The sequence below is a fragment of the Colletotrichum spaethianum genome (assembly GCF_022836535.1).
Source record: "Colletotrichum spaethianum MAFF 239500 DNA, contig06, whole genome shotgun sequence".
Classification (NCBI taxonomy): Eukaryota; Fungi; Ascomycota; class Sordariomycetes; order Glomerellales; family Glomerellaceae; genus Colletotrichum; species Colletotrichum spaethianum.
Window position 1 is genome coordinate 1,185,691 of NW_026054776.1, and position 15,804 is coordinate 1,201,494.

The following is a 15,804-nucleotide window of genomic DNA, read 5'->3' on the forward strand; positions in this document are numbered from 1 at the left end:
GCCGCTCCTTCCATTCTGTACTTGCTGGTTTGGGTGTCTGGGCTGGGGTCGGTGACTGGGTTCCTCCTGCTCAGTGCCCTCCTCCTTCGCACTTACCCGCCCGCTGTCTCGGTACCCACTTTTGCGTTGACCGGGCTGTGTCGCTGTCCTGTCCGTCAGAGTTCCACGTACTGTTCCATACTTATCCCACTCCACCTGCACTTTCCCTCACTCCGCACTCTCTTGCCTGCTTTTGTCAACCTTCCACCAACCCCCCATCCGACGTCTTGTCGTGATTTTCCTTCCATTTCAATCCCCCTCTACCCACGACGCCTTTCAGGCTTAGAGTAGGATTGGAACCACGACGCATACTGCACCATCGCAACCTCTTGGAGAGGGATTCTTCAGTTATCAGCGACTCTGTGTCCATCCTAGGCCGCATGCGACCGGGGGTTCAGGTCGACCATTTCCGTCCAGAAACGCTGTTTTCGGCTTCCCGGTTTCAAGTCAAGGCGAACCTTCGTCCCTTACGATACCCAACTCGTTCCTCCATGATCTCGACTTTCCACCGACCGTGAGCTAATTCTTCGGCATCACCCACCGTTGGTGTTCGACTTTTTTTTTGCTCCCTTTTGACTACTTGGATTTGGACCCGGGTTTGGACCATATAGCCAGTCGTCAAAATGGCCGTCATTGATCAGGTCCTGGTCGAGGTTTCCCGCTTCGTGGTGCGTCAGGTCTCGGAGCCCCCTTCATCAACGGCCGCACCATCGTCGACTCTCGGCGACACCCCATCTCCGACTGCGACGACTACCGACAACCCATCGCCGACCGGCAGCTCAGGTGGAGGTGGAGGAGGAGGCGGTGGTGGTAATTCGAGTTCGCCGTTGCTGTTCTTCGTTGCCTTGGGTTTCGGAGTCGTCTTTACCAACCTATGGTCAGCCTACTTCTCCAATTCTGTACTCGTGTGCGTGTGTCATGTCACGAAACATCTAACTCTCCATCAGGATCATCGTTGGTGTCAAGTACTGCTTCCGGTACAATGCCCGCAATCGCGCCATGCGTCTTAACGAAGATGGAGAGCCCATCAACCTCGAGAACATGCCGCGCCCGCATCGCCGTCGCCGCGAGAAGAAGCTGATGACGATGGACGAGGTCAACGACAAGTTCCCCATGACCAAGTACAAGACATGGGTCGGTGAACGTGCGAGAGAAGGCCTGCCCACTGCTGGAGGCGTCTCCGCTCCGCCGAGTCGTGCAAACAGCGTTCGGTCTGCCGACGGTATCGTCCCCGAGCTGCCTTCAAAGGAACGTGAGTCTACAGAAGATCGTCCTGCTACTGGTACCGGCAACAAGCCCCTTGTCTCGGAAAAGAGCATCGAAGATGCCTCCAAGAAGGATGGCAACACTTCCACTACAACTGGCAATGCCGACCCCTCGCAAACCACCCCTACTTCTGCGACTCATCTTCAACGCGTCAACAGCGATGATGACGATGAGGAAGACGACGAGCATATCAACGCCGCTGTTCCCCCTGAGTTGATGGCAACCAGCGGCGATACCTGTGCTATCTGCATCGACACCCTGGAGGACGATGACGATATCCGCGGACTGACTTGTGGTCACGCCTTCCATGCTGTCTGCGTCGACCCGTGGCTCACCAGCCGCAGAGCTTGCTGCCCTCTCTGCAAGGCAGATTACTACACCCCGAAGCCTCGCCCAACCCCTGGTGATGGTGACCCGAACGCCACCGGCGACATGGGCCGCACGGCATCCCGTGCCAACATGCCCAACGCCCCTCCGGCCGCTTGGTACAACCTGGGTGGCAATAACTTGGTTTTTGGACGCAATAGAGGCAACCGGGCGGCTAACCGTGTCGACCGCCGCCGCCGCGCCCGTCAGCAGGCCACGCCTGCTTCTTCTACCCAGAATGCCTCACAGGCCTCTCCGCCTGTTGCGGAGAACCACGAGTCTCGCGGTCTACTGGCCAACATCAGACTGCCCGCCTTCCGTAACCCTCTCCGACGTGGTGACAACCAGCAGCCTGCCAGCCCGACTGCATCTGGTACCAATGTCACGCCCTCTCAGCTTGAGGCTGGTACGCACACTGCACAGGCCACCCCCACTACAGCGGCACGGTAACTGCATTCTTGACTGCCATAATTTCGATCTTGTTTTTTACTGTTGTGCTACTCGTGTACATCATACCCCAGAGACCAATTTGCAGATTTCAACATAGATCTGCGATCTTGGCTGCATTATATATGCAACACGACGCCACTTTTCATACCCACACTTACATACACCCGTCTGGAGGATGATTAGGCCACATGGAACAAAAGGGGACGGGGGACGATTCTACTGCGATGCGGCAGAGAAGGAATTGTGTTATCGCATAAGGTAGGTGGCCTGGCTTGGTTTGGTTTGGTTTGGTTTCTCTCGAATTATAAGATGAGCGGCGGAGTTGCGGCGACATAGGCATCAATCGTCACGGAATAATGACAATTTACAGTATTCACAAAGCTTTCTATGTATTTGGACGGTGATATGACTCGTAGACTCTATCAAAGGTACGAACCTTTCTGAAAACGACCACCAAAGTCTTTTGCCCGGTTAAGCAGCTCCCTTCTCTGCGCCGTCCCAATCTTGCCTCCCAACGACATATCCTTCTCCCTATCAAAGGCCCTCTTGCTGGGGTCGTCTTCCTCCTCTTCGTCCTTGCCAGGCTTTGTGCCTCCTTTCTTATTTTGCTGATGCTCTTCGTACATGCTCCGACCACGTGCGGTCGCAATGTTCTCGCTGATGCGCCTGTCGCGCTCCTCCTCCTCCTTTGTACGGCGCGGCTGCTGCGGGCCCGCCGCCGCGGTCGAATCTCCGCGACCGAGGACGGCGTCCTCAAGACGCTTGCGCTTCTGCTCTGGGGTCTCGGTCCATATGCTGCTGATGCCCCCGCCCCCGGCCGCAGCGGCAGAAGACTTGCCGCTCGCGAACTTGCGGTTCTTGAGCTTTGTCGGGTCACGTTCGTGATAGCCTGATTGTGTCGGGGGTGCAAGCATCCAGTCGTCTCGCTGAGGCGCCACGGGACCTACGGAGGCTTGGGCTGCTGCCGCGGCCGCCGCAGCTTGGGCTCGTTGAGCGGATATTGTTGAAGACGGAAGGGCGGGGCCGTAGTCGTCATCGGAATCTGAGGAGGAGTCGTTGCCGTCGTCGTCGTCGGCACCTGGGTGGTGGTCTGGAGGGGGCATGGCGGGGCCTATGGTTTGTTTGGGTGGAGGTGTTGGGCCTATCGAGGGCTTGGTTTTGGGAGCTTCTGCTGTTGATGCGACGCGAGGTGCGGAGGATCCATAGCCATCCTCAGAGTCGGAGTTGTCGAGAGGGATCTCGCTTGTGTTTGTTGGGTTGGAGGGGGGGAGCATTGGGCCCATGGAGGGTTTCGATGATAGAGATGTCTTCGAGGCTGATGCGCCAGGGGCACTGGGACCGAAACCATCATCATCGGAGTCATCTTCTAGGTCAATCTCATCGTTGTTGCGTGTATGCTTTGGCGGTGGTGAGTCTGCGCCTTCATCATCGGGTGTGCGCTTTCTCTTTGTGAGATGTGGTGGCAGTTGAGGACCAATTGAAGACATGATGAAGGCTTGCCGTCTTTGAGAGGTTGGAAAGAAAGCACGTTACTCAGGACCACGTCGCGTTATCGTTGTAAGACCTGGGGTTGGCGTGATGCACATGTATGTGGGGTGTAGCTGTGGGTGCAAGACACTAAGGTAGAAAGCGTGAACCTGTGATATAAGTTCTCGAGGTCCACTAGTGCTTGTATGTTTGCGACGATCATGTACATTGTAGCGTTGCTGCGGCCCGCCGGAGAAACCCCGGTCCGTGCCTGAGCTCTGGGTGGCTGGAACCTGGAACCTGGAACTGCAAGGTGCCCGGTTGGCGTGGGCTGTGTGTGTCCAAGCTGCGTAATGCGCTCTTGCAGATTGCAACTGAACGACGGTTAATGTTGCAGCTAACCTCCATCTGATAGGAGCTCCAGAAGCAGGAGCGCACCACCAAGGGGAACTTCACATTTTCATGAAGCTTCTGCATTTCCAACTTGCATCCTCCGTCCAAGGAGTCCTTCCTACGAAACCTCCCTGCCGAAAGCATACATCGAAGCTTCCGAACCCAAAACGAAACTCTTTGACCTGACTGCGACCGCAAGCCATGTGCCTGATGAACCGCCATTGATGACCCCACCATTGACGGAGAGAGATGATGGACCTGGAGACACAATGGCAGATCAAGACGACAGGTCCTCCGTGGACATACCAGCTTTCAGTGATGAAGAGACCGTAAAAGCCGAGACGGAGGAAGATGGCATCGCCGGCCTCTTGGATGATGATGTCCAGACAACCAGCAGCACACCACCAGCAATCGAGAATGGCGCTGTTCCCAATCGATATCGCGAGATCTTGCGCGAGCACGCTGACGATGTCTCTGAGGAAGGCTCGGTCGATGCAGCCCCGAAGCGGGCTGGGAGTCCGATCGATTCCCTGATGTCGGGGCCTGATGATTCCCCCTCCATACAGGCGAGTAAAACCCCCAACACAAGAATGCATGAGCTAACCTAAGGCCCAGGGCTCCGTGATCTCCTCTCCGAGCAGCAGTGTCCTCCCATCAGTGGCCTCCCGACCAGGTCTCAGCAGTCCCACCCCCTCATTTCGACCCTTCGACCGCCGCTTTCAGTCCCGCATCTCCTCTTCTAGCTTCATTCATAGCCCGCGGTCCTCCTCTCCTGCCTTCCTCACTGGCCACAGCCGCTCCGCGTCCCTCAGCTCGGGCCTGCTCGACCGTGACGACACCGACACACCCTCCCCGCCATGGGAAGTCGTACGATGGACGAGGTTGAAGAAGCTCAACGGCCAGGCCTTCTCAGAGGCTGGCAAGCGCAACTTTGGAACACCTACCTGTATTGCTGTCTCCGCTTCAATTGTGCTGGGGACTAGCAAAGGTATAATATTAATGTTTGATTACAACCAGATCTTGAAGACCATTATTGGGCCTGGAACCAAGGCGGTTGAATGCGGCGCTATTACGGCGATAGCGGTTTCGGCAGATCACACCACGATCGCTGGCGGCCATGCAAACGGAAGTATCTTCACCTGGGAGACGAACCGTGCATCAAGGCCGTTCTTGCACATACCACATCTAGATCAGGCGCAACTCGTGAACCGGACCATGGACGGTCACCTTCCCGGCGTCGCAGTTACCCATCTCGGGTTTCTCGGGACAAGGCACACGGCGCTTGTGTCGGCGGATGACCGCGGCATGGCATTCTCACACCTGGCAACGAGAGGAACGGGATCTCTGGGCCGGACTGTGAAGACCACTAGGATACTTGGAAGATATCCAAATGCAGCTCCTCCAACTGGCAAGCCTCTCAAGCCCAGCACCGTCCTGGCATTCAGCCCTTTGCCTCTTGGTAACATGGAACGCGCGACTGACACCATGGGTCTTACGGCGATGCTGACCCCTTACCTATTGGTCATCGTATCTACGACACCCGTAGCTCAAACCCAGCACAAGTCGGCCAGACCGAAGGACGTTGCGCACCACAGCGCGATGACCGGCTGCTTGGCGTGGTTTCCCGCGGTCAAGCTCAAGGTCCCAGATCCTGTCACGGGAAGCGACATTTCCAAAGTCAAACTGGTGTACTGCTGGTCCAATGTCTTGACTGTTCTCGACGTCGACGAGATACCGGCCGAGAACAAGGACAAGCCTCCAACACTCAAATTCAAGTCGCGAAGTAGATGGAAGTGCGAAGAGGCCATAGTCGCGGTCCAGTGGCTCAGCCGCTCGGTGCTCACCGTGCTGACTATCACACAGCGCTTGATCGTGCTTGAAGATCGAACCATGCGCATGACAGAGGGGTTTGATCTGATGAACAAATTCATCTACCACGCCGATCTCTTCTCGAAACAGCTGCACAACCTGGTGGAGCAGCTGGACGAGGACGATACTTCTATGCACGGTGTCGTGGCCGATGCGTTTTACATGAGCTTCAAGACCTATAAGGGCAAAATCTTTCTCCTCGGGTTCAACGATGTTTCGATTGGATCATTGTCAAATTGGGCCGATCGGATCATTGCTCTTATGGAGAACGGTGATTACGTCGGAGCCATACAGCTCGGAACATCGTACTACACAGGCGACGCTGATAAGCTTACCATCGGCTTGCCTGAAGATACCGGATTACGGCATTCAATGGTGTGTGACAAGCTTATGGAAATCATGAGAGCATCACTCAAGTACGCTTTCACGCAGCGACAGAAAGACAGGTCTGCTGCCGACGACGCTCATCTGCGTGAACTGGCCGAGACTTGTTTTACTGCATCCTACAGCGTTGGCGATATTGATTTCCTTTTTGAAGAGATGTACGAGTGGTACGAAGACGCCGGTGTAGAGGGCATCTTCCTCGAAACCATGGAGCCTTACATTCTCGAGAAACAAATCACAGTCGTGCCTCCAGCCGTTGTCAAAGCCACGGTAACACACTACGTTACCAAGGGATGGGAGAGTCGTCTCGAGGAACTGATTGTCCACATGGACACCATGACCTTGGACTTGGACCAGATTACGCTTTTGTGCAAGCAGCATGGCCTTTACGATGCGCTGATCTACGTCTGGAATCAGGCACTGGACGACTATATTACGCCACTGATCGACTTGCTAACCTTGCTGGTACCTCTCATGAGCAATGGCGACTACATGTCTTCCGGGAACATGGATGACGAGATATATGGCGTGAACGCCTTGAAGATGTTCCCTTACCTTTCCTACACCTTGACTGGCAGAGTATACCCTACTGGCGAAGTCATGGATGATGCAGTTGCGTCGAAAGCTAAAGCTGAGATATACTGGTTTCTCTTTTCAGGCAATAGCATCACATGGCCCAAGGGCAGCGACCGCCGGTTCCTCACACGGCCAGACCAGCACACCGAACCGTCCTTCCCGTATCTCAGACTGATTCTAAAATTCGATGCCCCGAGCTTCCTGAGCGCCGTCAACGAGGCCTTCGAGGATTCATTCCTTAATGACTCGCCTGATAAGCAAGTCAACGGCGGAATCAGGGGGGACGTGCCCGAAGAGCAAATCTTTGGTCGCACTGTTGATCGTCAATATATAGTCTCCATCCTTCTGGAGATCATGAATCCCTCAGACTTTGCTGCGGAGGACACAATCTATCTCGACATGTTTATCGCCCGCAACCTTCCCAAGTTTCCTCAGTATTTATTGTTCCCCGGGTCAACCCTCACAAAGGTCTTGACGGGGCTATGTAACTACCCTGGAACGGATCTTGCCGAAGACGCACAACTCAGCGCCGAATACCTACTGTCGATATACCAGCCGCCCGACGTGAACACGCTGATACCCATGTTCAAGAAGGCTGGGTTCTATCGAATTCTTAAGAGGCAATACAAGGTTGACAAACAGTATGGCAAGCTTGTCCAAACTTATTTCGAAGACCCCGCTGACCGGGACGCCGTCTTTGAATGCATCGGGGATTGTCTGCGGCCACACAGTGGTCTGAACCATCGCCAGGTTCAAGAAGTCCTAGACGCAATCAAGAACAACGCCAGGGCACTCCTTGAGACAGGCCCTCTTGAGGCCGCGAAAGCTCTATCAGCCCAGCCAGTTGATATCCACCAGCACGTACTCGATTCTGCAGAAGAGTCGCCGGGGCTACAGTTCTTTTACCTAAGAACATTGCTCGAGCCCGAAAAGCGAGATGGTGAATCCCCGACGAACCCGGATCGGGTACTCATCGAACGTTACGTACAGCTCATGTGCAAGTACGACCCGTCTCATGTTTCAGACTATATCGGGTTGGTTCAGTCTGTCAATCTCAGGCTCGATATCTTGCTTCCGGCTATGGAGGAGACTGGGGTTATTGATGCCGCAGTGGTGTTAATGGCTCGTGAGGGCCAGGTCAAGGATGCTATGGACAGACTTGTGAAGCACCTCGGTACTCTTGAGTCGGCTCTGCAAGGCATTCTGACGGGCGCTCAAAAGAAAAACTCGAATGAATTGCAGTCCGGCGCGGAGGAGACTCTACGGGCACTTCAAAAGTATGTCCATGTGGGTATCTGGCTATGCCAGGGCCAGACCAAGTCATCGAGGAAAGTGAACGGTGTGCAACGAAAGTCAAAGTCCACAACGGAGACGCTGTCGCCAGATGAAGAGCTCTGGCTCAACCTGATCGATGCGGCAGTGCAGACCACACGACAACTTTCCTCCACTATCGAGACCTTGGACAGTACTCAAATTGGCACCGCAACAGACGAGAACCACGACTTACTGGAAGGTTTAGACAAGGAGAAGCTCTTGGCACTCTTGCGGTCTCTGGTACAGCACACCTTCACTGCCCTTCTGACGACGACTTCGAGTCCTGCAGGAGCTCAGGCGGGCGGCCGACTGCTTACCAATGCCGGAAGCAATCTATCTTTTCTCCGTATCCTGCGATCTTTTCTCACCCGAGCTGCGGCCTCTTCGCCAAATCTAGCAGACCTGCGTTCAGTCCTAGCTTCGATATTCTCGGCATACGCCTATGAGGAATCGATACTTCGGCTGTCCAATCGATTGCTCGAGCGAAGTTTGTTCGTCAACGTCAAGCAGGCAGTGGAACTGCGTCAACGTGGCTGGCGACCTAGAGGCTCCACATGCGAAGCTTGCGGTCGCCGTATCTGGGGCCCAGGCGTCTCGGGCAATGTTTTTGAGGCTTGGGAGGAGAAGCAAGCCCGTGACGAGGAGCAGAGGGCGGAGAGAAAATCCCCAATGATCACAGGAGACAAGAGCAAGGCTGGAAGCTCAAGCGATGTGTCTCAAAGCGCAGGGGACTCAAAAGGGAAAGGCAAAGCGGCACCGGTGGCATCAGAGCCTCCAGCCGAGGGGGACGGCACAATACCGAATGAAGGCGCGGGAGGGCCGGATGGTGGGGTTGCGAAACCGCAAGAGCAACCGCTGGGTCCATTGGTCGTGCTGGCTTGCAGGCACATTTATCATCAGAGTTGCTTGGATGCCTACCAGGCTCGACCGGACGTTGAGGGAAAGAGCCGAGCGGAGACGCACGCGAGGGAGTATAGGTGTCCGATTGATGGATAGACGAGACGTATCTTCTGTGTATTAGGCATGTACAAATTTTACGAACTCATGAGAAAGATCCGAGCCTGTCTGTCCTATGTCGGCGAGCCCTTAAATGTATAACAGGGAGGTCAGGTTGCTTTTGTTAGCTCCTCAAGATTGGCAGTTCTCGTGCCCTCTTTTCATGGCGAAGTACCAATGGAACCGAAAGTATCCAGCTGCACGACCAGAAGCATATTCATGACAAGCACTTTCGTTGCCCCGATACCATGTCTCCCATTCGACTTAGGAAAATGCAAAATGAGGCAGCTTAACATTCAACCAAGGGCCATGCTGCCCTGGGCTAAGTGTACAAGCCAGCCCTATTACTCTGCAAATAGGGTTTCAGCCTGAGGAGAGTAGCGACTGCACACATCCTACGCCGATAACTGCCGGAGCGACTGTGCCCTGATGATAACCTGCATCTGGGAGGCCCTCGATAACACCTTCCTAAAAACACACCTCGGAGCTCCAAGAACTCCTCGGCGACGTTGCTTTAGAGATTGGCCATACTGTCATAGTGCAGATGCCAAGCCGAGCGTTGCGGTGCGAGGTTCTCGGGCCGTTACATCATTTGCTGAGATGGAATATGCTTGTCTTAGCTTTCAACTATGCCAACTAACACATCATTCAAGCCGTCTAGACGACAAATGCATTCGTCGCCAACCTCTGTCGGCTGAACCTGTTGATTTGTACGTGAGAAAATGAGTCTATTGATTCCTGGCGAATCCATGATGCACGGAAGACTGTCTGCCAAAAGCCCACTGCCATCATTTGCTGCCGGAAACACGGGACCGGTCGGTGAGGTCGACGGGCCACCGGAATGATCGGGGGCGGGATGGCGTGCGCTCAAGCCACTTTTCGGCCCTGGCTTCAGTATCCTGTTCCAATCGTACTCATCTCGCAAGCCTCTCGATTCTTAACCCAGAAGACTCCATACTGCTCTCGGTTAGCGACCAGAACCAACATTTTGGAACGCGTGGGCGCAATCTCTATCTTGCTTCACTTCACATTTCCTGAGCACTATTCAATGGATAAGCCCAAATAGCGCACCAACTGAAAAGAGTGAGCGACTGACTCAATATCGCGGTTACGATGAGTTGCTTCGCCTTGACGGTTGCAGGGCGGACGCCCTACGGGGCCTACGGTGGACTGGGGTTTGGTGCCTGAAACGCCGACGTTACCGGATTAAGGAGCTTGCATGTCTTGGTGTGTTCACGAAAGGCGAAGATAAATAACAGGACGTTCGTGGCGCAACCATCTTGAGTCAGAAGTGAAAGCCAAACCTATGGAATGAATATGTCAGTGACTCCCGAGTGTGCTTCTCCCTGCCCATCGCTGCGCTCGTCGAAAAGCATCTAGGCTCAGCAAGGATTCGTTTCCTTTGTGAGGCCTGTTTAAGGGTAGGTGGGCTCATCTCGGATCAGATCCATGGTTTTGGTAACAACCCGCCCAAGCAAACCACTCAGATTTGCCGGCAGAGCCATAACTGGCCTCGATGGCACCCCATTGTAGGTTCTCATCGTACCAGGCTATGGCAATCCCCCACGGATAGAGTAAGGCCATTAGAACATTTATCCGAGAACTCCAAGAGTAGCAGTGGAGCGGCATACCTTAGATTTTCCATCAGCGGGGAAGTTGACAGTAGTGTCGGCACTCGGCGGGTTTGATCCTGGCGTGCGTGCATGCGTGGACCTTACGAACAGACTACCGAATGCGGTTCGGCAAGTAGGTTGCCAGTGACCGGCCGCTTGTCAACGAGGGTGTGCAAGCTGTCAGCTTCCATTATTAGCGCAGAACTTAACTCGAAAGACCGTGTAGATGAGCAATACGTTCGATGGTGGCTCAAGCGAATTAACCATAAGAGATCGTCACACCCGGAAACGGACTATTTCATGGACGACATAGGTTGGAGAGCCTTGCACACGAACTCACCGACCCATGGACTTCTGCCCTACCCAAGCGATTCGGACCTCATGATTCTACGATCCCCTTCTTCCCCATGGGCGAAGTTTGGTGGCCCGAACATGCAAAAGGAGGCGATGAGAAGGAGGGGGCATGAGCAGAAGAAAGTAGCGTACCGTCTTTGAGTTCGCCTGCCCTTCTTCTACTTGGTGGGAAGATCTTAGACCGGCCGGGGTTCAGCATCCAGATATTAGACCGGTGGGACCAGGATCACGGAGGAAGCTCCTGATAGGGCCACAAGCGCCGAAGGGTTCCCATGGGACGACAAGGGCGGCTCGAGTACGCACCGGCTCCGCTTACACCGCAACCCTCAATCTATTTCTCTACAGACGCTCCATTGAAGTGAACAAGCTTGAGAAGGGGAGGGGGGGTTCCCAAGAAACCCCATACACAGTATCGGCCGAGACGGCAACTGTCTTTCTCGAGATGACTTTCGGTCTCTGGTGGAGCGGAGCGGGTGAGAAAGACAGCGCCAAGTACAAGGAGGGCTGTCGCTCTGATGCCAATATAATGGAACGGCTCCCAGGTCCCCGGCTCGCGAGAAAGAGTCTACACGCCGCCGTCCCTCTGTCACTCCTTCACGACAAAGACGGTACTGCTGCTGCGGTTTCTCTACTCCTGGGACGCCAACACACGAGCATCAGCAACCATGATGATCCTTTCTCTTCTCTGGTCGCTCGTCTTCCTGCCGTCGGTCGTCTTTGCGGCCTTCGGCTGGACTGACAACGGCTCGGAGTACGTGATTGACAGCGGTGCCGACCTGGTCATCAAGGTCACCAAGTGCTGCGGTGACATTTCTTCGCTCCAATTCAAGGGCGTCGAGTACAATGGCTACGGCGGCAAGAACAGTCACGTTGAGTCCGGTATGCTGAAGTTCATTCGGACCACCCTGTCAGATGGCTAATAGGGGATGAAGGTCTCGGCACCAGCACGGTCAGCATCGCGAGCTACAGCAATGTCATCAAGGTCGCGGTCGTTCACGGCGTACGCTACCCCATTTTCCTATCCCTTAGACACCGTATATTAATGGCAGCTACAGACACTCAAGCACTGGATCTTCGTCCGCTATGGAAACAACAATGTCTACCTCTTTACGAACAAGGCAGACGACTCTGTGTCCGCCATGCGATACATTGTCCGCATCAAGGGCGGGTTGTTCTCCCATGGCTCGACCGAAAGCGTATGTAATCACAACGTCGGATTTCGGACATGTTGACAGCTAATGGACCAAAAAGGATTTCTACGACAGCAGTAGCAGCATTATCGAAGCTCAGGACATCAACGTCAACGGCGCTGGCTTGACCAAGAGCAAGCACTACCAGGGCTCCAACTACGGCCGGTATGTGTTCCATTTGCCTCGATTCGCACAGAAACTAACAGCTTGCAGAACCATTGACTGTAATACTACTCAATTCCTAGTCTTTTGGGAAGGTTTGCTGATTGTTTCCAGACGACTTCATCGGCCGTAAGAAGAGCGGTGTTGGTCTGTTCATGATCCGAAGCAACCATGAGATGAGTCCACCAACACAACCCCCGTACCTCTCGTTCACACTGACACATAATACAAGGCTTCCGGCGGCCCCTTTTTCAGATCCCTTCTGCGTCGCGCCGATCCCGGCGGCGAGGACTTGTACGACATCTACTATTACAACATGGGCCACACCGACCCAATGCGTACGGGTCTTCAGGGCCCATCCGTCCTGGCCTTCACCTCGGGCGAGGATCCGAACGCCAATCTCTTTGCTCGCAAGGCTGACTGGTCATGGTTCGACGACAAGGGCGTGCGTACCGTTCCCTCTCTTGATATCATCTGCAGTAGCCTGTTCACTGACCTCGTGTCTAGCTTGACGGCTGGGTCCCTGCCTCGGGCCGTGGCTACGCCACTGGCGTTGGTCTCGCCAACATGAAGTCCGGCAAAACTTACGTCGTTGGGCTTTCCAACTCTGTTGCGCAATACTGGGGGACCGCAGGCGCCGGTGGTGCCTGGTCCATCACCAAGGTCATCCCTGGTACCTACACTCTGACTGTGTACAAGGACGAGCTTGAGGTTGCCACTTCATCTGTCACTATTAAGGCCGGTGCTGGTACTGCTGTCAACACCATCACTTGCGTTGACCCGCAGGATGCTGCCGCCATCTGGCGCATTGGCGAGTGGGGTGTGTTGAAGTCCTAATTCCCAAACTTCGTCACTAAGCTTGTGCTGACTATGACGTAGATGGCACTCCAAAGGGCTTTTTGAATTTCGAGGATACCCCTATGAAGCCTACCTTCATGCACCCTTCGGATTCCCGTATCTCAACCTGGAACGTCGGCAACTTCATCATCGGCACGCACAGCACCAACCGCTTCCCAGGCTACATGTGGAAGGTAAGCATATTCCAACATCCGGCTTTCCCCAAGATACATACCCTGTCTATACTCGATGCTCACAAAGGTTTCAGGAGGTTAATAACGGCTACATCATCTACTTCAAGCTCACCGCCGACCAGCTCACGTCTGGCCACACGGTCCGTATCGGTCTCACCGAGGCCTACATTGGCGGCCGCCCCGCTATCAACGTCAACTCATGGGCCTCGCCCTTGCCCGCGGCCACCAACCAAGCCAGCACGCGCTCGCTGACCGTTGGTACTTACCGCGGCAACAACGTCAAGCTGACTTACGCCGTGCCCCAGTCTGCTTGGATCCAAAGCACAGGCGAGTGGCAGGTTCTCACCATCAACATCATCAGCGGCAGCTCCGGCTCCAAGTTCCTCAGCCCTGGTGTTAGCTTTGACGCCATCGAGCTGCTGCCTTGAAGGGTGTATAAGCACAGCGGTTGTGTCGCGAGACGATGCAAAGTCCAACGTTTTGTGGGAGTTCATACTCCATATCTGTGCGCATTCGATTCAGTGTCTATATTGTCCCTGAATATGTTTATCTTATCTCATTATGCACACAACAGAGCTTTGGGCCCGATTGCATAGCATGCGAGTGAATCCCGCGCTCACTTCCTCCATGAGGACGTTAAACAAAGTCATCGCGACCCCGAAACCGAGTGATTATTTCGTGATGATCTCTTAAATTTCCCCAGGCAGGACCGGCATAGCTATAGTAGACTCCGTCGGCGCCCTATTCATGGACCGAAGTCCCTTTAATCTGCGGCTTGTTACTCCTGTCTTCCTTTTATGAGTAGCACATTCAGGAATTCGCTGTTTATTTGAAATTCAGCGAATCCGCGTAATTGCTTCCCACTTGAGTTCCGAAGCTGGATTAGTTCAAAATTGCCAAAGAATTCCTTCCCTCCCTACTGTCTTCGACATATCTCCAATATCCTTCTATGGTCCGAACAGCATACGTCCGTCTCAAGCTTCTTAACGAGATCACCCCCGCATACCCTCCAAGGCAGGTCGGGCCATGTTACGGCAAACCTTGGACTACGCGATTATATGGATTCATATTTCCAGCCTGCCATCAGGCCAGCATACAGTGTCTCGGCACAGGCAACATACGTGCTGCCCGGTGGCCTTGGTGGCCTAGGTCGCGAGATCGTACATTGGATGATTGGCCGGGGGGCGAGATATATCTTGCTCCTCAATCGTAGCGGACCCATTTCATCTCCAGGGGCACAGTCGTTCAATAAAGAAGCCGAGGCCCTAGGAGCGAGGATCTTGGCTCCGCCTTGCGACTGTCGCAACGCGCTTGATCAGGTACTGAAGGATGCAGCATCACAGTTTCCTCCTATCCGAGGCTGCATCTAAGGCGCTATGAAGCTTAATGTAAGTGCCGAGTCACATGAGCAGACATGTACCAAAAGTGCATTGTGGCTAATGAACTGCGTTTTCCGCATTCTAGGACGAAGCAATACCGAAAATGTCTATGGAACAGCTTCACGATGCTATCCGTCCCAAACGCATGGATACGTGGAATCTAAATGAGCTGCTACCCAAGGATGCGGACTTCCTTGTGCTCCTTTCGTCGTTCTGTGGTATATTCGGCAACCCTGGCCAAAGCAACTACGCGGTCGGCGGTACATTCGAAGATTTGTTTGACCGCTACAGCGTCACTCAGACGTCCAACCTCCGGACGTACGGCGGCGTACACAATGAGAAGCTCATGGCGCTGCTAGACGTCGTATGCGACTCATCCTACGACTGCGCCGGCGGCAACGCTCAAGTAGTTACAACCATGGAAAAGCCCTCGCATATATACAATCCGACCGAAGAAGGCCAGATTGTATGGCCGAAGAAGCTACTGTTCAGCCGTCTTCCGTGTATTGGTGAGAATATCACAGGAGAGGACAACAACGGGGCCTCTCAAGAGGAAGGGTAATTTGACTACATCGGCCTCATCATGGCCGCCGCCACCCTGGAAGACGCCGGCTAGGCCGTGGCTCATGGCTTGATCCAGAAGCTAGCCAATTCAGTATCGGTATCGCCTGAAAGTCTCGACGTGAGAAAGCCGGCCTATGTGCTCGGGGTAGACTCGCTCATCGCCGTCAAGACCCGGTACTGGTTCACCAAGAACTTCTCAATTCGAGATCTCCGTCTTTATCATCATGAATAACCAAAGCGTGACGGACTTGTGTGAAGACGCGGCGCGCAAGGGATTGGAAGGGCAGCAAACGACAACATAAAGGAAGGATTGCTAGAGTCTTATAGAAGATGCTTGACCATTTCTCCATGTCTGACGATGGCCGGAGGATTGATCGGCCCCACGTCGGCG

General features: G+C 54.2%; 5 protein-coding genes across 5 annotated transcripts; 4 read left to right on the top strand and 1 right to left on the bottom strand.

The window, feature by feature from the left end:
* Nucleotides 1-662: 662 nt before the first annotated feature.
* Nucleotides 663-2,121, top strand: ColSpa_03329 (E3 ubiquitin-protein ligase RNF13; the record flags this gene model as incomplete). The annotated part of the gene is made up of 2 exons (XM_049269541.1): nucleotides 663-946; nucleotides 987-2,121. The coding sequence occupies 2 exons, from the start codon at nucleotides 663-665 to the stop codon at nucleotides 2,119-2,121; spliced, it is 1,419 nt and encodes a 472-aa protein (XP_049125498.1).
* A 422-nt stretch (nucleotides 2,122-2,543) lies between these two features.
* On the bottom strand, nucleotides 2,544-3,608 carry ColSpa_03330 (GPALPP motifs-containing protein 1; the record flags this gene model as incomplete). The annotated part of the gene is made up of 1 exon (XM_049269542.1): nucleotides 2,544-3,608. One exon carries the CDS (start codon nucleotides 3,606-3,608, stop codon nucleotides 2,544-2,546), a length of 1,065 nt encoding a protein of 354 aa, XP_049125499.1.
* Nucleotides 3,609-4,250: 642 nt separating this feature from the next.
* On the top strand, nucleotides 4,251-9,120 carry ColSpa_03331 (vacuolar protein sorting-associated protein 9a; the record flags this gene model as incomplete). Its single annotated transcript, XM_049269543.1, has 2 exons — nucleotides 4,251-4,551; nucleotides 4,655-9,120. The coding sequence occupies 2 exons, from the start codon at nucleotides 4,251-4,253 to the stop codon at nucleotides 9,118-9,120; spliced, it is 4,767 nt and encodes a 1,588-aa protein (XP_049125500.1).
* A 2,632-nt stretch (nucleotides 9,121-11,752) lies between these two features.
* ColSpa_03332 (rhamnolipids biosynthesis 3-oxoacyl-[acyl-carrier-protein] reductase) lies at nucleotides 11,753-13,898 on the top strand (the record flags this gene model as incomplete). Its single annotated transcript, XM_049269544.1, has 8 exons — nucleotides 11,753-11,966; nucleotides 12,011-12,087; nucleotides 12,143-12,283; nucleotides 12,339-12,442; nucleotides 12,695-12,884; nucleotides 12,947-13,259; nucleotides 13,319-13,470; nucleotides 13,545-13,898. 8 exons carry the CDS (start codon nucleotides 11,753-11,755, stop codon nucleotides 13,896-13,898), a joined length of 1,545 nt encoding a protein of 514 aa, XP_049125501.1.
* A 1,054-nt stretch (nucleotides 13,899-14,952) lies between these two features.
* On the top strand, nucleotides 14,953-15,411 carry ColSpa_03333 (reducing polyketide synthase PKS1; the record flags this gene model as incomplete). Its single annotated transcript, XM_049269545.1, has 1 exon — nucleotides 14,953-15,411. The coding sequence occupies one exon, from the start codon at nucleotides 14,953-14,955 to the stop codon at nucleotides 15,409-15,411; it is 459 nt and encodes a 152-aa protein (XP_049125502.1).
* Nucleotides 15,412-15,804: the final 393 nt, after the last annotated feature.